Genomic DNA, 22,337 nt, shown 5'->3' with positions numbered 1-22,337 from the left:
TAAGGTGAACGAATTATTGTAAAATGTACACACAGTTCATTACTTTACATGAGAACTGTTACTTACTGAATGAGGTACGAGCAATAAACATGGTTGAGTTTTTGGCGCAACATATAAATTAAAATCTGAATAGGAAAACTTGCATCCTTGACATAGTGAAGCTCTTCAGTTCAGCTACATTTGCAGTATCCTCAATTTAAAAATAAAGAAGTTGGTTTATTTTGCATATTTCCAAGAATGAAAGATTCGTGGACATGGCTTCACGGATAGGAATTTCATAATATAAAAGGGTTTAATTGAATTATTTATGGAATTCTTGTACAGAAAATTTGGTATTTTGACAACTACTTCCCAATACATATGTTCATTAATGCCTTTTTTATACTAAAATTTATCTTTTTTCAATAAATAGTGTAAAGACAAAAAAATTATTATCAAAGACTTCAATACTAAAATAGAAAAAAAGGCAGTTACATACACGGATACATAAATATGAATCAGCTTACCAGAGAATGTCAATCTCTTGTGGGTAATGCATAGGACAACTCCTACAATTGCATGAGTTAGTGCCTTCTCAGCCACACTTAAAATTAATGTTTTAGACTACAATGTAATCAATATTAATATGCCAAGAGGATACCGAAAAAAGTATGTTCCAGGATGGAATGATGAAAGTGAAACACTGTTCCAACACTTCCAGCAAAGTGGTGACCCAGAGATAGCTATGGAACTATTGTCCAACTTGGACATGTTTCGGAGGCAGAAATGGGCAGAAACAGTCAAAAATATCAACTTTACCCACTCAAGCAGGAAAGCATGGAGTCTTCTGAGAAAACTGGGAGGAAGTGCACCAGTTTGCAGAAAAAATTCTGAAGTATCACCAGACCAAATTGCTTCCCACGTCATTACTATCTCAAGAGTGCTGTCTGACAAGAAATATACTAGACATACCAAATGACAGCTTCATGACCTGAAAAAGATGGCATCTCTGTCATCCGAGTATATCCATCCCTTCACAGTTTGACATTGACTCTGGACTGAAGGACCTCAAATCTCTTAAGGTGCCTGGATTCGATGGTATCCATCCAGAATTCCTGATCCATATGGGAGGAAAAGCTAAGAAGTGACTGGCAGAATTCTTCACTGATATCCTGCTGACTGATCAACTTCCACTGGAGTTCAAAGAGGCAAAGATAATATTTATTCTGAAATCTGGCAAACCCAGCTACATGGTAGAAAGCTATCGCCCCATTGCCCTACTTAGCTGCTGCTACAAGTTTTTTGAAAGGCTAGTATATAATAGAATAAGTAGTACTATCCTACAGAACATTCCAGTTGATCAGGCAGGCTACAGACCAGGGCGTAGCTGCTGCGACCAAGTATTGTCTCTCACATCCTTCATAGAGTCGGGATACCAAATCAAAGAGAAAACATCTGTGGTGTTTGTCGATTAACTACCGCCTTCGACACTGTGTGGAGGAAAGGCCTTATCTACAAATTTCTCCACATCATACCATGCAGAACAATGGCTTGAGTGATTAACAGCATGCTACGCGATCAGAAGTTCCAGGTAATTACTGGAATCAACATAAGTAAGGAGAGGAATCTGAACAATGGATTGCCTCAAGGATCAGTTCTCTCACCATTACTCTTCAACCTATATCTATCTGATCTACCTGCCACTTTGTCCAGAAAATACTGCTATGCCGACGACCTGGCTCTAGCCGTATGACCTGACTGCAATAGATAATTACTTAAAAATCTGGAGACTCCAACCCAGTGTGAGTAAAATAGAAATGTGTTGCTTCCACTTAAATAATTGGTTGGCAAACATAAAACTGGAAGTCAGTTTCAGAGGCAGAGTTCATCATCATAATTGGAATGCACAATATGTTAGTGTCATCCTGGACAGTACACTATGCTTCGAGCAATACCTTCTTAACTTAGCTGAAAAGTTGAGGACTCGAAACAACATTCTCCATAAGCTATGCAGAACTACCTGAGGATCTTCAGGAACCACACTGTGATCTTAAGCTGTGGGCTTGGTGTACTCAAGTGCTGAGTATTGTGCACCTGTTTGAATGAACAGTCATCATACAAGGCTTGTTGACACCCAGCTGAATATGACAGTGTGCATAATATCTGGCGCAGTCAGATCTACTACAGTTTATTGGCTTCCACTGTTAACCAGTATAATGCCTACTGATCTACGCAGATGTACTGCCCTTATGAGAGAATTCCACAAGATCTCAAGGAATTCTAACCTACCCGTGCATAGCGACCTAGCTTTTTTAAATCGTAAGAGACTGAAATCACGCCATCCAACTCTGTGTGATGGTGCTAACATGGTTGCAAAGGATTTCAAACCTCTTGAAGAATGGAAAAGTCAGTGGGAAGCAATGACGGATGTGCGCCTGCATAACATCTTCTCAGGTGCTAAACTTCCAAGTGGATTCGACTTACCATGCAAGACCTGGACTACCCTGAACAGAATCCGTACCAGCCATCGCCGATGCAGGGATGCTCTCTTTAAGTGGAAGAAGTGACCTAATCCAGCCTGTGACTGCGAGGCTCCATACTAGACTGTTCACCACATTGTCAGTGAATGCAGGATTCAAGCCTGTCACGGTGCTAAAGAGGACTTCCTGGTAGCAACTCCAGATCGAGTGCACTGGATTGAAGGACTGGATATTCAGTTGTAAAGACAAACTTAAGTTTCTTGTGTGTCAATATGTACATACGTATATGTAATTTAATTTTATAATATGTCTGTATTAGCCATATGCTAAATAAATAAAATAGTAATATTCTGTTACTATATTTTATACAGTTAAGACAACTGTGTAACATTAAAAATTATGTTTCAGAAAATGGTAGTTTTAAAAAATGATAGAGAAATACCTACCAGGTTCAGCTTTTAGTATTGCCAATAGGAACACGTAAAATTAAAAACGCTGTCAAATTTTCAGTGGCATATGAAACCTTTACATATTTTAGATTGTTGGTTGTCAACAAAAAGTAGCATTACACTTCATGCATTTTAGTGCTGATGATGGTATCACCAGAAGGGACTGGAGCCCAATGACAGTATTATTTCTGTTAGAAAAAAAACTGTTCTTTTTTTTTCTTTTTTGACCCTGACATTTCTTTCAATTTTGTCATTCCTTACTGCTTCAAAATTCATCGACTTTCGTTCCGTCTTTGCAACTAAATGACAGGCAGTTTGTTTTTTACCATATGCATTTTGCTTCTTCTATTTACGAAGAATTTTCAGTGGCCTGCAATACATATTTGCTTTATATGTAATAAATTCATTATGTAATAGTGAAAAGTATGTTACTATGTTGAGTTTTCTCATGTTATTCGCTCATTTTTCGGGTTAGAAAGAACTTTTGCAGCACAAGTTTTGCAATGTTAAATTATCATTTGGTGTTACTTAAGATTTCCAATGTTGTTAGCTCGTGTGTTTACTTGGTCCCCGTACTCCAGATGGCCAGTTTCTGGTGTTTTTCCACGGACATGTATTGTAACACTTCACTTGCGCTTGGCATTATGTGCTGAATGTGTTCATGGTTAACATATCAGTTTCTTATTGTTTTAGTGGCTTGAGGTACTCCCTACACTAATTTGATCATTAATTACTTTCTTTTTAATTACAAGGGCTCTTTGTACATAAAAGTTTTCCTATAATGTCGGGAGTCATCTGTTGCAATTACTCACCCTAATAATTTTCATGTCCTGATGCATGTTGGATGGTTCATGTCCACATTTTACTATGTGTTCAGCAAAGGTAAAGACACGCACAAACACAAGATAGATAAACGCAGTGACAATTGGCAGCACTGCACATTCTAAACACAAACATGCTCAATACATAATGACTTGTGCAAGTGAAGTGTTGTAGTACATATGGGTGAAAAAATATAGGAAATCAGCCATCTGGAGTATGGGGACCGAGTAAACACATCTCCAGGGCTACAACATGGGCTATCAGCATTGGAAGTCATGAGGTACACTAACCAATAATTTAACCTCTCCAAACTTGGGCTGAAAAAGTTATTTGTAACCTGAAAAACGAAAACAAGAGAATAATGTGAGAACAGGTAACATAGTAATGTACTTGTTACTACTACATAATGCATATATAAACAAAGATGTATTATAACCCACGAAAATGCTTCATAAATGAAAGAAGTGAAACATTTGTGGTAAAAAAACAAACTGCCATTCATTCAGTTGCAAAGACATTCCTCCATGAATGTTCTTTCTTTGTTTATTAATTTAAATGTCATCACTTGTGTTTCAGGATTTGATGTTGTTGTTGCTGCATTGTTAGGAGCTGATGAGTTTGGATTCAGCACAGCACCACTTATTGTTATGGGCTGCACGATGATGCGGAAATGTCATCTTAATACCTGTCCTGTTGGAATTGCAACTCAGGACCCTGTACTCCGCAAAAAGTTTGAAGGAAAACCAGAGCATGTCATCAACTATTTATTTATGCTTGCTGAAGAGGTATAATGTCACAAACTATTGTTCATTGTATGTTACACCACATCATTCACAAAAATTTTACAAAATATACAAACTTCATTACTAACAAGATTAGACTACATTATTGAAATAAATATTACTAATTTTCTAACATCGTGAATAATAACTGTACAAACAAATATTAAAAATGAAACTTATTATAGATTATTTATTTTTATCTTTTGGTATCAGTTTCAAGATGTGTTACATATTACTTCAGTAAGATAAGTTGGTACCACTTTCCATACTCCTGCAGAAAAATCTGTATCTAATGTATCATTCTGCTTTATTTCAGATACGTGGTCACATGGCAAAGTTGGGCATAAGAAAATTTCAGGACCTGATTGGTCGTACAGATTTGCTGCGTGTTACTGATTCTGCAAATGCAAAGGCAAAGATGCTCAACTTCGGTTTGATTCTGAAGAATGCTTTACACATGCGTCCTGGTGTGAACATTGTAGCTGCTTCAGAAACACAAGTAAGTGCAACTCTAGTAGGTGTTACTCGTTAAATATATCAGAGAGAGAGAGAGAGAGAGAGAGAGAGAGAGAGAGAGAGAGAGAGAGAGAGAGAGAGAGAGGGGGGGGGAGAATTTAATAGTATTTTTGTTTTTGATAGTAAGGATGTGGTTACAAGTAGGCAGTATGGCGTAATTATAGGTACAACACATACATATGGGCACTGACAATGTCACTACTGAGCACCGAAAATCACTACCACCCGACACACACACAGCAGCACACTGAATATTACACTAGGAAGAAAAATTGGATGGAAATTAAGTTACCTAAGCTGTCTGTCCTGTTCTTCAATAATGAAGACTACATAATGCAGGGTGGTGCAGTTCAAACTGGCCTACCTCCCCTCTGAATGCGAATGCAATATTTCAATGTCTGAAGTAGAGCACACAGCTACAGAAATGGACAGTCTTTATGTGATAATCAATTGTTAGCATTCTTCTGTCAGCATTTCAGTTTATTTTGTCAATGAAGTTAGACGTTCATCTTTGCGTCTGAAAAGTGACTTTCTCGATAGAAGAAATAATTGAAATTGTGGAAGTAAATGTGAAAACAGGTTTGATTAAGGAAACTCGCAAAATTTTTGGCTAAAGTGTCTGGATAGAGGATACCAACAAAGAGAGCAATATGGAGTTTGTATAAAAACTGGCATAACTACAGATCTGTGAAAAATGTAAAACAACAAAGAATTCCTTCGGTCTGCACACCAGAAGTTATCGCAGACATTCGCCGAAGAATTAGTCTGAACCCAAAGAAGTCTACAGGTGCATGTAAGTAGGAGGAGTTGCCAGGAGATAATGAAAAGTCTTTATCCAAAACCATATTGTGTGACGGTTGTGCAGTGGTTACAGGAGGATGACAGTCAGAAATGTGTAGATTACTGCGGTTGGATTTATGCTAGACCCTTTGCATTACATCATGAGTGATGAAGCATGGTTACATCTTTCTGTTCATGTGAATTCACAGGACACAAGGTACTGAGTAATGGAGAACCCTAATATTGTGTGTCAGCAACCACGTCATGATGAAAAAATATGCATTTGGTGTGGTGTAAGAGGAATGCACATCATTGGGCCGATATCTTTTGACAATATCCTCAACAAGATTAGATATATGGAAATTTTTTATACCTTTTGTGCTCAGCTCCTGAATCTGAAAGACAATGCTGCTTCTTCCAGCAAGATGGGGCAACATGCCTCATGTCTAAGCTACCCCTGGAGTGAGTCCACGATGTCTTTACTGAGGAATGAACTTTCGGCACACATTTATGGCCACCATGTTTGCCACATCTAACAGGATGTGATATATTTTACCTGTGGGGATACTTGAAGAGTAAGATCCAAGAAACAATACAGGAGCTATGAAACAATGTCATCCATGAAGTTGCCGTTGTCGATATCCGAACTTTACGCCAGATGTATCTGAATATGCTTAGATCAAACAGTGGAAAATCCAGGATGGAATGTAATGATATTGTGAAAAGAAAAGTTGCTACTCACCGTATAGCAGAGATGCCGAGTCTCACAGATAGCCACAACAAAAAGACTGTCACAAATATAGCTTTGGACCAGTAAGCTCTTCTTCAGAATTAGATGACACACACACATACACACTCATGCAAACGCAACTCGCACACATGACTGCAGTCTCAGGTAACGCAGGTCACACTGTGAGCAGCAGCACCAGTGCATGATGGGAGTGGCGACTGGGTGGGGATAATGAGGAGGCTGGGGTGGGGAGGAGGAGGGATAGTGGGGTAGGGGTGGCGGATAGTGACATGCTGTTGAGGAATGCGCAGGGACGAGGTGGAAAGAGGGTCGGACAGCTAGTGCAGTTGGGAGGCTACATGGAGGGCAGCAGAGAGATGGGGGGGGGGGGGGGGGTGAGAGAGATAGTAGAAAAGGATAGAAGTAAAAAGAATGGGTGCAATGAAGGAATGAGGGCTTTGCAGTGCTGGAATGGGAACAGAGAAGGGGTTAGACGGGAGAGGACAATGGCTAAGGCTGAGGCCAGGAGGGTTATGGGAATGCAGGATATACTGCAGGGAAAGTTCCCATGTGCACAATTCAGAAAAGCTAGTGTTGGTGGGAAGGATCCATGTGGCACAGGCTGTGAAGCATTCATTGAAATGAAGGCTGTCATGTTTGTCAGCGTGCTCAGCAACAGGGTGGTCCACTTGTTTCCTGGCCACAGTTTGTTGGTGGCCATTCATGCGGACAGACAGCTTGTTGGTTGGCTTGTAGATCACATGACTGGTTTCACAGGTAGCCCTGCCTTTGATGGGATAGAGGATATTTGTGACTGGACTGGATTAGGTGGTGGTGTGAGGATGTATAGGACAGGTCTTGCATCTAGGCCTATTACAGGGGTATGAGCCATGATGTAAGGCGTTGGGAGCAGGGCATGTGTAGGGATAGATGAATATATTGTGTAGGTTTGGTGGACAGTGGAATGCCACTGTGGGAGGGGTGGGAAGGATGGTGGGCAGGACATTTCTCATTTCAGGGCATGACGAGAGGTAGTCAAAACCCTGCTGGAGAGTGTAATTCAGTTGCTCCAGCCCTGGGTGGTACTTAGTTATGAGGGGAATACTGCTCTGTGGCCAGACTGTGGCACTTTGTGAGGTGGTGGGAGACTCGAGATAAGGCACGGGAGATTTGTTTGGGAGGAGAATTGTGGTTTGTGAAGGCTTCAGTGAGATCCTCAGTATGGTGAGTAGCAACTTTCCTTTTCACAATACTGAATAATTCAGATATACTTTAGCTGTGTATTAATGTTGCAGTGGGTCACTTTCAGCATCTTCTATAAATGTATTTTGACTGTATATTTCATTGTGAATAAATGGCAAGTCCATTTCAGTTCCTTGTTTCTGTAATTTCGCTGTGTTTACTCTATACTTACGTTGTATACTTGGATCTGCACCACCCTGTACTTTCTTTCATGAAAGTTCGGAATTCAACTTCTCCCATACAAAGATGATAAGAATGATATGGGGAGAAACTTTTATTAATTCATGAATATTTTTTGGATTCATTAAGAGACATTCAGTATATATGTTAAGCATTTATGTAAGTGAATCACAAGGAAACTAAATTGAAGTGTGAAATTAATGATCATCTGTCTGGTTTAGTAACAAATCCGGCCATGACTTTCAGAATATTTGCCCATATCCACACATGCAAATGCCAGATTGCTTCTACAAATAAGTTTTATACAACAATTTTAATGCATCACAAATGCAGTGTTTTCCCTAGTTAAGTCATTCAACACTTAATGTGAATTCCAGTTCATTATCAGGAATTAGACAGGGTCGTGGAACTAGGAAGGCAGTCTCCTCAGTATATGCAGGGCCCGAGATGTTGGAGTTGGTGGTTGTGTGAGCTAGAGGTGTGCTTGCTGTGTGCGCCCCCCCCACCACACACACCCCACATACACACACACACACACACACACACACACACACACACACACACTCTGCGCTGGTTGAGCTAAACTTAAATAGTAGATATGATTGTTTAATCAAGCAGTGACCTAATCTTGTTATGTTACACTGAATGTATTTGTGTTCGTCAACAGCGATCAGTTCCATGCGTGGGATTCCAAGGTGAAATCAATGAAAAATTTATTGTGCAACTGAAAAGCAACAAAACTGTAATCATATAATCACCATGTACCTTTACTCAAACATACAAAAATAAAGATCAAGAAAATTACAGGCACATCATTGTCTGATATCAAATATAATTCCCACAACCATGTAGTACCAATGTTGGTGTGTAATAAATATGCATGTTTACAGAAATGTCCTCAGTTACTTGAAATACACTGATGTGTTCACCCATGCAACTTGCGTAATATTATAAACAAATCAGCCCAAAACACATGTATGCCAGCTGTCAAATTTGAATGTAGCACAGGCTACAGTTCTCAACCAATCGGAACAAACTATCTATATGTTAGGATCATGTGCATACCATACAGTGGTGGTTTGCAAATTTTTCTAATTTCAGAAAGTTATTCATTTATTACATGAGAAATATATGAAATATATGAAAGTGACAAATGCACTGAATAAATGAGAGCATGTTTAAGTACCAGTTTAAAAATAAGCAGAAAAACTGTAGAGAGGGGTGTGGAGCAAATGCTATGTTTATATAATGGTACTGTCACAGTGAATGTGTCTACATCAGTCTCAAAATTACAGTACTAGAAGTGGAACAACATTTTATTGACAAGAAAAAAAAAGAGGAGTGTTTTTTAAGTAAGTACTACTTTGAAATAAAAAAAAGTAGATGTTTCTTAGCAATTTTGTTTTTACATGAAACCCTGTACTTTAATGTACTTTCGTACATAATTCTCACCAATATTAAGGCACTTATTGTGTCATACAACCAGCTTTCGAATACCATCCTTTTAGAAATATGTTGCCTGATTAGGCAACAGTTGCATAAAGGACACTACTTGCCATTTGCAGAAAATAGTCATGCAACATAAAAATAGTAAAGCAACTGTCCTCCCTCACTTCTCCATCAACTTTCTGCACCATATCATCAGTAATAACTAAAGATTACGTACTTCGTTCCTCATCATCGACATTTTTACAGCCATCTTTAAAAACTCTTATCCATTTCCAACCATCCGATCACTCGTAATGTTTTCTCCATACACTTCACCGACCTGATGAATTTCAGTCACTTTCACACCCATAACTGTAAGAAAATGAGCCACAGCACATATTTCATAGTCAGAGGGAATCTCAATTGGAGGAAGCATTTAAAATGCAAACAAATGTAAACATGCTGAATACTGGTGGGAATTATGTAGAAAAGTAGATTAAAGTACAGGCTTTCAGGTAAAAATAAAATTGCTAATAAAAGTCTACTTGTCTTAGTTTTGATTCAGAACAATACTTACTTGAAAGACATGTCTTGTACACAATTGTATTTAACAGTCACTTTGAAAAAGTCTCCGCTGTGGCTGAACCTCACCTTGACTGAACCTCACCTTGGCACAGGATTTTGTGACAGTGTGGTATGACAACGATGCACAATCCTGATATTTGACAATTCCTAAAAGTGTCCTGTACTGTTACAGCTGCTATCATGAGCTTGAAGTTGTCTGACTGCTGTTTCAGAGAGTGCATAATTTGAAATACACAGCACTGAATTATTTATAATATATATTTCTCTAAACAATATACTCCTCCATTGCTTCCATGAAACAGTTGCAGTTCAAAGAGTGATTGACTTGTTTTATTGGTACACACCAATTTGTGTCCATTGGTCACTTGAAAACAGTCTTACTTCATACAGGAATAAAAGCACAGCATTCGTTTTGTGGTTGACTCAGAATTACTCATTATCTTGCTTCCATTCAAACTGATAAGGTGCACATATTAATTTAAGTATTTTATCTGTGTCTTTAAGCATGAAAAACTAACCCACTGGCTGTGGATCTTTTATAGCTGAGTTATACACAGATAAACTGAAACATTTATCATGTTGTAATATTTGAATGTTGCTAAATATAATGAATAAAACAAATTAACAAAAAAAAATTAATGTAGGCTCCTTGGAGCTACACTTTCACAATTTCCAACACATGCAGAATCTTTTGCCTGCCAATTACCGACAGTGGGAGAACTTATACCAGTGGCTCCTTCCACAAACTCTTAACCCATTTCCACAATGAATTTTCACCCTGCAGCAGAGTTTAAGCTGAAACATATGTTTATTTTAGCAACCTAGTAAAGCAGTTTTACATGTTCTCTGACTACAGCAGAATGTTTTGAAAGTTCTTGGGAATTTAAAACTGTGTGCTATACCTGACTCACACGTAGAATGTTGCCATACTTGGCACATGGTCTTTAATATATGAGTCATGACTCGTATCATAATTTATGAAAGTACGTCCGCCACATCGTGTATATCACATTCAAATGTGATTATATTAATGGATTCCTTACATTTTTTCTCTAGTAGTGGACAAGAGTATTGACCACATGGGCTGTATTCTCATTTAAGTAGCACTGGTAGAAGAGGGAGAGTACTGTATCAATCAAAGTACAAAGTGACCCTGAATATAAGATGACCTCACCTTTTTTAACAGGCTCCTTGAGAAAACTTTATTTTTTAATATATAGTGACTAATCAAAATTACAAACTTCCATTGTTGTAAGGGAGCTGTGTAAAATGTTAATATGACACCTATTTTGAATTTAAGCCACTTATTGATTGTCAACATTTTGATAATACACGGAGACATAAATTAAACAAAAGAAATTGCTTATATCAGTTTTTCTCTTCATTGCATTTTTTTTGTTTACCTAATCTGTTGTCTGTGGTATTGTCATTTTAATCATCATCATCATCATCCTAACAGGACAGCTGTGAAACTTAAATCTCTGTTGTCACAAATATTCGGCTGTTTCTTCCAAATATATTGTGATTTCTGGGATTGTAGTTACTGTGGGATCTGAGAACACAGCTACTTTTTTCTGTACACATTGTGAATTTCACTTCTATACTGATGCGAGAATGTTACAACGTCTCTTGCTTCAAAACATATCGTCTGCCGGCCACTCTCTCATTGTATGTGTAGGAACAGCAGCTGAGCATTGACAACACTGCTGCATACACATGTAAATACACCACTGCCCCCATCTAGATTTTCAGCGTCTCTTGCAGAAATGTATGCTACTGTTGAGTACTTGTCCTGTTTTAAAGTCAGTTTGATTCTGAGGGCAAATGGATTCAGGAAAATTGCAGTTTAAGCATGATAGACGTTCATAAAAAGCCAACGTATGCAGTACATTCTCATGGTTGGCTGGACGATGAAATTTTTGCCTCTTCAACACCCTCCTTCCCGCACTTATAACAGTTTGCAGCCAAGCTGGGTCACTATTCCCCCTCCAACTTTCCTTAGCTAATGCTGTGCTCAAGCAACAGTGAAACATTGATGGCAATATCTTCTAGGATGCAGCTCATATGTAACAACAGCAACCAATATATAAATAAGACTATTCAGTCCAATTCTTGAACTTTCCCATGTCCCGTGATCTAGTGGCATCTGTTCATACTATCTCCACAATGGGTCTTTCAACTGCAATTTATTCTTGCAACAACAATTACAGTCCATTTAATATGATTTGTTTCATTTGTTGGACATTTTATTCTGGACGAATATTCCTTCTTGGTTCATATGAATGTCATCAACTTGTTTTAAAGCTGGTTAAAAGAATCCATAGCACTAGCACCATGAGTCAAATGTCGTGTGATTGTTCATGCAAGGTCAACACCGTATGGAGCAGTTTGGCATATCGAGAAATCTTGAGCCTATTCCAACGCAGATATTGTTTAATATCGCTTATCCTTTGGGACTGTTCAAAATAAATTTGTATGAAACTTCAACAGCCAAAGCTTCATCTGTAAATGTAAGGTGAACCCTATATTAATCTATTAAAAATAAAAATGTTGACCTTGGCAGCAATAGTGTAATCTGAATATAAGAACACCTCATACTTTTCAAATGACAAATTTAGGGAAACTTGTTTTACAACTGGGTAAGTGTCCAATGAATTGCTGACTGATTTCGTGTGTTGAGTGTGTAATGTAACGTGTTCTGGAGCTCAGTAACAGTATATATGATGAAGTGACAAGTTAAATTTAGGGACTTCATTTTTGCACTGTTGTGCAAATTTTTGCATCTGCCTTCACTGTATAATAGTGCCAACACAGTGAACAAATCAAAGAATACAGCATAATTTGCTGCGAATAATATGACTACCAAACATACCTACACTCTGCAGCCATTGTGAAGAATGTGATATTTTCAGTTATGCTTGGCAGTGTAATGCCTGAATAAATTGAACCTGTGATTTGTCAGAATAACAGGTAGCAGTTTCTAGATATGTGTTAGAGAGTTGCAGTGAATAATAAATTGTCTGTTTTTCAAATTTCAAAAGGGGGCCAAATTCCCCCACTTGGTCATCCTTGCGGATGACCATGAATAGGACCCAAAGCCTGTTCTAAATGTTGGTAATGGCATTTGTGTTGCACACATCAGGTTTAATAGTTGGAAGATATTGGCACTGCTTTAGTCTATAGGCCAATGGTGATAGCAGGGAGAAAAGGCAGAAGATGCATCTAGGCCATCCATAACCTTGTTACACTTAAACAATTAAGATTCATTGCTAGAAACAGATCATAGTACAAGGCATATCTGCATATTTCTTAGTAAGACTAACACAGCATTTATTAAAGAATTTCAAAATGAAATCTGGTATCTTAAAATTTGTTTTAATCTCTTTTGAATGGTATACTCGGGAAAAGCTAAGCCTTTCATATCCTCATGCTCAATGCTGTAAAAATTATCACCGCCCTTTGTTTTATCAAAATATTTACAGATGACATTGTATAAACTTATTAGATATGCAATTTGTCTTGTAGACTGTAATATTTCATTTACAAAGCTTGGTTTCATGCAGTAAAAACATGTTATAATCAAGATGTCGATGATATTTTTGGATGGAAATTATGTGTAAGAATTCCTTAGACTTTCCTGTTCGATTACATGTTTTCAGTTTCAACATAGTCGCTAGACAGTTAGAAACACTTTTCCAAATGGTGGCACAGTTTAGTGAAGTGATGTCACTCTATCTCAGAATCAGATACTTACCATTGAGCTAGACATTGTTTATCCTGCCCTACTGAATGTTACAAATATAGACATGAAAACATACCATAGAAGTGGAAAAAAAGTAGAAATATGTAGTTTTGTCAGATCTGTACTTGGTTTTTGGAGCATATTTGTGAAACTAACTCTACTTCTCACAGTGTTTGAAGAAACTACTGTCAAGTTATGTATTATGAAAGTCAGTCAGTCATTGAAAAAGGTTCTCCCATCTTTGTTATATTTAAAAATTATTTTAATAGAACACATGCAAATTGTGTGTATTTCACTTGGTGACCAGTTTGGTCTTAAGACTATCACCCATTTTTTTTAAAACTCTGAACAAGACTGTTATATATTATAAGCTGTCAAGGAATGAATAGAATCATATACGCAAAATAACATAAAATAGATGGCTGATATACCCTTGGTGACAGCAGGAGCCAGTGATGTGGAGCAAGCCATTCTGAAGAGGAGAGTGGAACACTACTGAGTGGTGCTCAGTCACTCAAGATATTATAACAGAAGCTCTCCCCACCATCTCCTGCATAACATCACCTCTAGCCAATAGTAGAGAGCACCCGACTGAGGCTGTAACATCTTTGGCTGATAGCAGTGCATATCTACTAACATTTCTCTCTGTGGTAACCAGTTGGTGTCCTGCCAACAATATTTGCCACACACATATTGATAGCCAGTACCTGTAGTGGGCAGCAAGTATTGAAATGAGACAGTGTCACTGGACGAGATGTTCTTCTCTGTTTAAAAAGGTTTATAATGTGCATCTTTTATGTGTATTCAAAATATCACTAATTCTTTTTCCGTGATTTTCCTATGACTTCAGCTTATGATAATATACATTTACAATCAGTTTTCATAGATTATGGTAACAGCTCTCTACTGTTGGCTAGTGGCAGCGTTATGCAGGAGATGCTGGGTGGAACTTTTGCTATAATATCACGATTGACTGAGTTCAACTCAGCAGTGTTCCACATGCCTCTTCAGAGAGGCCTGCTCCATGCCAATGGCTCCTGCTGTCACCAAGGGTATACCAGCCAATTATTTCTATTATGTGACATCTGTGATTGTATTCATTCCTCGACAACTTTCAATATGTAGTACACTTGTTTACAGAGAAAAAAAGAGTGGTCTGACGATGGTCTAATAAGAGATAGAAACCATTAATAAAGTGAAATATGAACATCTTACATGTGATGTAGACTGTCTTGATGAAATAATTTTAATACAGTTTTACAAATCACTATTTTTTCCTAAGGAAAATGTCCAAAAAATTTTGTTTTATTTGCAGATGTAGTGTACTAGGATTGTTAACGGGACTTCACACATCATAGTACAATTTGCTTCATTTTGGTACTGCCAAATGTTGGTGTTTAATATATGTGCAGTGAACATCTATCAGTCAACCTCTATACCTTGTTTGGGTGGTAATGGATTGCTAAAAGTTCAGCAAGGATGCTGTGTTCATGCTCAAATGAGCGATTCACATAGCATGGTTTATTCTCGCAGTAAGACATGTAGAGTTAGTTATACAATATAACAGCATTAACTAACAGACTGGGGAAGTTTGCTCGGGCAGTTACTTCCGTGATTGTTTGGTAAATCGTAAGTAATTTTTAACTGCGTATTCGTTAACTGTTTATATATAATAGACAATTTCTGCTTCTCATTAGGATTTTGGACTGGAGAAAAGACTGGACAACAAACTGATCGAGGCAGCAGCTCCTGTATTGGCCGGTACTAAATCCAGTGTTGATATTGAGATGAACATATGCAATGAGGACCGTGCATTTGCTTCTACACTCAGCTACCAAATTTCAATGTAAGTATAATGGTGACTGCAATGTGATGGGGGGCAAAAACAAAAGAAACAAACAATCAAATACAAAAGAACTTTGCAAACAGTTTTTTTTTTTTTTTTCCTGTGGTGGTGGTGGTGGTGGTGGTGGTGGTGGTGGTGGTGGTGGTGGTGGTCATAATAGTTGCAGGAAAAAGCGTTATCGGTTTAATTTGTGCTGTATTGAAATTTATATCATAAAAGCAGGTGGCCGCTTGTGCATTACTCTGATGCACATGAGTGAGAGAAACATAATGAAAATATGGAGAATGGACAGGCAAACATAATCGGAAGAAAATACATAAGAATGTTGTACGATAACGACTCTCAAAAATTATTCTCTGGACTGCTGCCTGGCTTGTACTTTATAAAGCTATGTAAATATCTAAGTTAATGCAGTATGCATGGAATTTGCCTGTATCGAGAATTTTTTTTTCCCTCCCAGCTGTGTTACGAAATGCACATTGTGAACACACTCTTGTGGTGAAAACTCTGTTCATCCCCAAGATCCAGAAAACAGTAAATACAGTCACACAGGTAGATGCCATGTTCCTTAACTTCCAGAAGGTGCACAGTATAGGTCTTCACTACTGTCGTGAATCACAGTAGAGCAGCGATTAGCAGTCCAGCAACACTTTATTCCATAGTCACAGAACATACAATAAAACAAGTCAAAGATACATTGTCCTAAGAGTAAACAAACAGTCTCTCACTTGCGAGAAGTACATCACTCTGTGACATCCTCCCCACCCTGGTCGACCTCCAAAGGTACGGCCAGCTGCACAGGACGACTAACGATGTGACCTTCTGGTGTCCGGAGTATTATCGTCCTTACCCTGCCGTCTCTTCCTGGTAGTATCTTTTCTATCCTGGCCTTCTTCCACACATGTCGCGGACGAAGGTCCTCTTGGATCAGCACGATGTCGCCAGGGCGAAAGGGGATGACTCGTCCCGATGGGCGTTTAACTTCATGGTAGTTCCGGAGCTCCAATAGGTGTTCTTTAACCCAACGGTTCCAAAAACTGTCACAGAGTTGCTGTCTCAGTCGGAATTCCTTTGTTAAATTCGTGCTCGCTGAAGGCTCTGGTCCCGTTGGAATAGTCGTAAGTTTTTCTCCCGTCAGAAAATGGGATGGTGCGAGTGCATCACAATCATCTCCTGGTGTGATGGGCCTGGAGTTCACCGCGGCTTCAATACTGATCAAGGTGGTGTTCAGTTGTTCCTCAGTGAGCTTTGCGAGTCCCAGTACCTTCCGTAGGCAACGCTTTATAGTACCCACCATTCTTTCCCACCATCCTCCCCACCAAGCCGCCCGGGAGACAATAAATTTCCAAGTAATACCGTGGTGGGCGAGGAACTGATAAGTTTTTGTGGTGGTTAATGCCTTCCAAAGTTGGGCTAGTTCCATATTCGTGGCGTGGAATGTTTTTGCGTTATCTGTATATATCGTGTGGGGTAGTCCGCGTCTTCCGGCGAATCGCTGAAGTGCCATAAGAAACTTGTCCGTTGACAAGTCTGTACAGAGTTCGAGGTGTACAGCTCGTGTGATAGCACATGTGAAAAGAGTGATATATGACTTGTGCGTTTCCTTCCCCACTTTGATGAATAGTGGGCCAGCAAAGTCTATTCCGGTTACAGCAAATGGTTTGGCAGGTGAAACTCGTTCAGGTGGCAGCGGTGCTTCGATCTGTTGCCCTCGTGGATTCTTCAAGATCTTGCATGCGAGGCATGAGTATAGGATTCTTTTGATGGCCTGACGAGCTCTAAGGATCCAAAATTCGGTTCGCAGTTCGGATAGTACAGAACGAACACCAAAGTGATGAAGGCGGATGTGTGTCTCTCGAATAACCAATTGTGTGAAGTGGTGGGAACCGTCAAGGAGTACAGGATGTTTTTGTTCCCTATTTAGGCTAGTGCACTGCAGTCGACCTCCTAGACGTATCAGTCCATCTTCTAGGAAAGGATTGTATCGTGCGATTTTTGACTCTCTTGGCAGTGGTAAGTTATTCTGAAGTGCATGTAATTCGTTGGGGAAGGAATCTCTCTGGCCTACTCGAATCCAATACATTTTGGCAGCTGATAATTCGGTGGCTGTAAGTTCTCCTGAAGATTTATTCTTCTGACGAATGTTGTGTAGGAAACGGAGAGTCCATGCTGTGATACGAATGAGCTTTCAGTATGAGCTGAATTTAAGTAAGTTCAAAAGGCTGGTTGGCGTAGATATCGACAAGACTTGGCTCTGGGTTTTCTTCCTCTTTTCTTCGGGAGGAAGTCGTACCATCGTTGGAGTATTGTTGTTTGGCCAGCATTCCGGAGGGCGTGTAAGCCAAGGCGGTCCATGCCACCAAATGTCCAAAGAATTCATTTGGTAGCCGAGGAGTCCACGTGAGAGGTGGTCAGCAGGATTGTCTGGTCCTGGGCAGTGTTTCCATTGCGTGGGAGTCGTGTGTGTTTGTATCTCAGTTACCCGATTACAAACGAAGGTCTTCCATCTGTTAGGATCACAGCGAATCCAACTTAGTGTTATTGTAGAATCCGTCCACAATATCGCATGGTCAATTTTAAAGTCTGTTGCACGGCAAAAGTAACACAATAGTCTGGTCCCAACTACTGCCGCTAAAAGTTCGAGTCGAGGCAATGTCACCTTCTTAATAGGAGCAAGTCTGTTCTTGCTACAGACTAAATGGGTTACGACGTCATCATCTAAGACAGTACGAATGTACAAAGCTGCTCCATATGCTTTTTCCGAGGCGTCACAGAATGCGTGCAGCTGAGAGTCTCTTCCATGAGCTGTAGCAATCCATCTAGGGACACGTATATGTGACAATGAAGGTAAGCTAGATATCCAAGTGCGCCATCGTGCCCCTAAGTCCCAGGGCATAAGTTCATCCCAGCCAATTCCTCGGCACCATGTGTCCTGGAATAGCAATTTCCCAACAAGAGAAACAGGGGAAAATAGTCCGAGTGGGTCATAGAATTTAGCCGTACATTGTAAAAGGAGTCGTTTGGTGGCTGGCTCTTCTGACGACCTTCTGATGATTTCGCTAGGATCGATACAGAAGTAGTCACATGCAGTGTTCCAGTCTGCGCCTAAAATTTGAGTCTGAGTGTGGAGTTCTCGCCCTTCTGCCTTCCAGATAGTGTGGAGTTGTTCACAGTTGGTGGCCCATTTTGATAAGGGGAGACTGATCAATTTCATTAGGGTTACAAGTTCATAGTATATAGTTATCACCAAATTATCACCTTCTACTGAGATCACAAAGTTGTCCATGTATGCAGTCTTGTTTATAAGTAGCGCTACGGTGGGAAATGCTGTCATACACTTGTCGGCAAGTTCTCTTAGTGTTGCAGAAAGTAAAAATGGGCTGCAGGTCAGGCCGAATGGGAGTCTGTTAAAACGGCATTCTGTTAGTTCGTCCGTCGTTTGAAGATTTCCTGTTTGATCCTGGCTAATCTTGAACCAGAAGAATCTGGTCAAGTCTTTGTCCTTTTCGTTCAAGGTTAATTGAAGGAAAGCTTGTGTGATGTCCGCGACGATAGCCGTAGAATATAGTCTGAAACGCAGTAAAATTTCCAGAATCTCTGGTAATAGGTTCGGTCCTACTTCTAATACCTCATTCAGAGAAGGTGCATTGTTTTCGTGAGATGAGGCGTCAAAGACTATTCTCCACTTAGTGGTTCCGTATTTCTCCTTCCTCACTGCATGATGAGGGAGATAAAATAGCTCCTTTCCTGAGAGTGGGGTGGGAGCGACCTCTACTTGCCCCTTCGTAATGTAGTCTAGCATAAGATCGAAATACATTTGCTTAAATGTCTCTTGACGTTGAAATCTTTCCCTGAGGTGCTTGAATCGTTTTTCCGCGATAGGTCTGTTACTCGAAAGCACTTTATGTTGCATTTTGGGAAGTGTAACGACTGCTCGATGATCCTTTATAGAGAAAGATGCTCTAAACTCTTCAAGAAGTCTCGTATCCTTGTTGTTCACAGGTAGATCCTGATCGGCAGTAATCGCTACAGTTTCCAAGTCCCAAAAGCGTCTGAAATCATTGTCAGAGTGCAGAGGAGATCGGTCAGTCTGAGCAAAATTTACCACGGTTGCATGCACACAGGCTAAGGTTTCAGAGATGCGTATGGGCGAATTGTGCTTCACTATCTTCCAGTAAAAATCGCCTCCTACAAGAATCTCCGCGGGAAGATCTTCTGTTGAATCGGTTTTCGGATCTGCTAGCGTAATCTTATGGGCATCTGGTAAACTCTTTATATGGCGTGGAACTGAAGGCTGGTGAGAAATAACGTGAGTACTTTCGAAGGCAGTAAGTGGCACTGAAGAATTCTGCCAAAGCCCCTTCATATTAAACTGAACAAGCCTGCGGTGGCGTGGGCGTGTCGGGTTTGATTCAAAGGAACAAACGGTTAGTTCTTGTGGGTCTACCGTTTGCAGTTTCAGATCATCAGTCAGCGATTTTGCTATGAAGCTGGACTGACTACCTGCGTCCAGTAGACATCGCGTTGTCCTGCTCAATCCTGTAGGTCCTGAGACGCATACTTGAGCTGTCTGAAGGTACGTATATCCGTGAGGAGCGACAGATACCTTTCCCATGGAGATAATGTTTGTCTGACTCGCAGGACCCCTAATATCCTTTCGTTCCTCACAAATGGACTTATGATGCAGTCTTTTACAGTTAACACACCGAGCCTTTTCTTTCTTTTTGCAATTTGACACTTTGTGGCCACGTTGAAGACAAAGAAAGCATCTGTTTGCTAGTTTCAATTTATCTATTTGATCATTAATGTGTACGATCTTCTTACAGTCTTGTGCCCAATGACCGTCAGATTCACAAAAGACGCAGAATGGTTCCTTTATGCTGGTATCCTTCGGAGGCGATCTTTTAGATTTCGCGTGTATGTGAAGTGCGGACGCTGTGGGAAGGTTACTAGAAGTGCTTGAAAATTCACCGCGTGTCTTCTGCATGGTAAGCGCCCTGTCGACTTCCTCGTTCAGAAACTCCATCAGTTGCAAAATGTCCCCTTCGGATATTCCTGTATGCTTGGCATGAATTATCCAGCGGCGGCATATATCATCCAGAAAAGCGCGAGGACTCGACCGTATCCGTTCACGTCTTCCCCAAGTGCCCGGAGAGCTTGAATACGTCGCTGGCATTCAATGAATGCCATAACGCGCTCGGAGAATCCTCTTCGTTTCTGCGTATGTCTCGGGCGTCACCGCAATACCGTCCACTAAATGCTTTGGTTCTCCCGAGAGATAGCCGCGAAGAAAAATGTGTTTATTAATTGTGGTTACCGTCGGATCTTTGTCAACCGACTGCTCAAACTGCCCCCAGAATCGCACCCATGTCTCAATATCGCCTGAAAAAGGCTCAAGTTTGATCGGTGGAAGTTTTACTGAAGCTGTGGGAACACTCATTGTTACAGATTGTGCCGGCGGATTGTCGGGAATCTTTGTCTGCTACCGATTTCGCAAGCTGTTTCTCTATTTCGTGAGACAATCGGGAAATTGTGAGTTTCGCGGTGTCTATATAATCTTCGCATTTAGGAACATCTTCTTCGTATTCCCCATCGTCTAACAACTCGTGAATATCCTCATCTAATTTAACGAGGCGGTCCAGAACGCTTCCCAATCTGTCATTGTAATATTTATAATCCGCGATTTACGATGTGTCGGACAACCTTGCAACTTCCGCTACGAGTCGCGTAATGTTGGCTCTTTCTCTCATACATTTTCTCTTTAGAGAGTGTAATTGCGCTTCTGGTTTGTGGTCTGGCACGTCCATTCCGTCCGATTACTCGAAAGTTTAAAGCAGTGTCGGCTAGTGATCAGCTGGTCCTAGTAAGGCGTTATCTTTGGACTGCTAGTCGAATAGTTCAATTGATGGTCGCTAGATGGCAGCACTAGTCATAAACAATCTACAGGCGTAGCGTAGGATCTCATAATTCGTTAAAGCGCTAATTGAATAGCTACAATAGCAGTACACAGCGGCAATAATGTAATCAGTTGCCTTTACAAATGGCACTACAAAACATGTTGCGTGATAATTCAGTTGAACTTAGCTGTGTATGATGGCGGTTGTCGTCGAAGAGCTTGTTGCGTGGTGTAACAAATCGCTGCAGTTAACCCCGTCGTAGTATTGCCGCGTGACGTGCGTCCAGAATTCGGTTCACTACGACAATCGTGGAATTGTCTCGGGCAAAGTCTATCCCGGGTTTCGGCACCAAATTCTTATGTCGTGAATCACAGTAGAGCAGCGATTAGCAGTCCAACAACACTTTATTCCATAGTCACAGAACATACAATAAAACAAGTCAAAGATACATTGTCCTAAGAGTAAACAAACAGTCTCTCACTTGCGAGAAGTACATCACTCTGTGACAACTACTGCCTAATGAACACAATACAAGCGTGTGTAATATCAGGCCCAATGTGTGACTGTAGTGAAGAGTTTCTAGCAAATGGAATGCAGCATGTCATTCTCAACAGAGAGAAATCTTGAGTGATAAAAAATGTTACACGATCATTCCTTCCCACAATATGTACAAATGACATCGTAGATAAAATCTGAAGTTCCATGAGGCTTTTCATGGATGGTGCCATTGTATGCAGAGTCGTCACAATGCAAGAAAACTGTAGCAGAATGCAGGAAGTCCTGTAGAGGATTGACACTTGGTGTAGATAGTGGCAATTGAAGTTCAACATAAGCAAATGTAATGCAATATATGTACAAAGACAAAAAGACCCATTATTG

The 22,337-nt window shown here is 40.0% G+C and overlaps 1 protein-coding gene across 1 annotated transcript in view; it reads left to right on the top strand.

Moving 5' to 3' along the window:
• LOC126101173 (uncharacterized) overlaps positions 1 to 22,337 on the top strand; it is a 378,608-nt gene that overhangs the window by 281,371 nt on the left and 74,900 nt on the right. Inside the window, exons 25-27 of the mRNA XM_049911872.1 lie at positions 4,307 to 4,515; positions 4,829 to 5,011; positions 15,413 to 15,561. Coding sequence (XP_049767829.1) covers positions 4,307 to 4,515; positions 4,829 to 5,011; positions 15,413 to 15,561 — 541 coding nt within the window. The remainder of the gene's footprint in view (positions 1 to 4,306; positions 4,516 to 4,828; positions 5,012 to 15,412; positions 15,562 to 22,337) is intronic.

Source organism: Schistocerca cancellata, chromosome 9, assembly GCF_023864275.1.
Source record: "Schistocerca cancellata isolate TAMUIC-IGC-003103 chromosome 9, iqSchCanc2.1, whole genome shotgun sequence".
Taxonomy (NCBI): domain Eukaryota; kingdom Metazoa; phylum Arthropoda; class Insecta; order Orthoptera; family Acrididae; genus Schistocerca; species Schistocerca cancellata.
The sequence above is the reverse complement of the archived record's forward strand: the minus strand, read 5'-3'. Positions and strand labels throughout refer to the sequence as shown.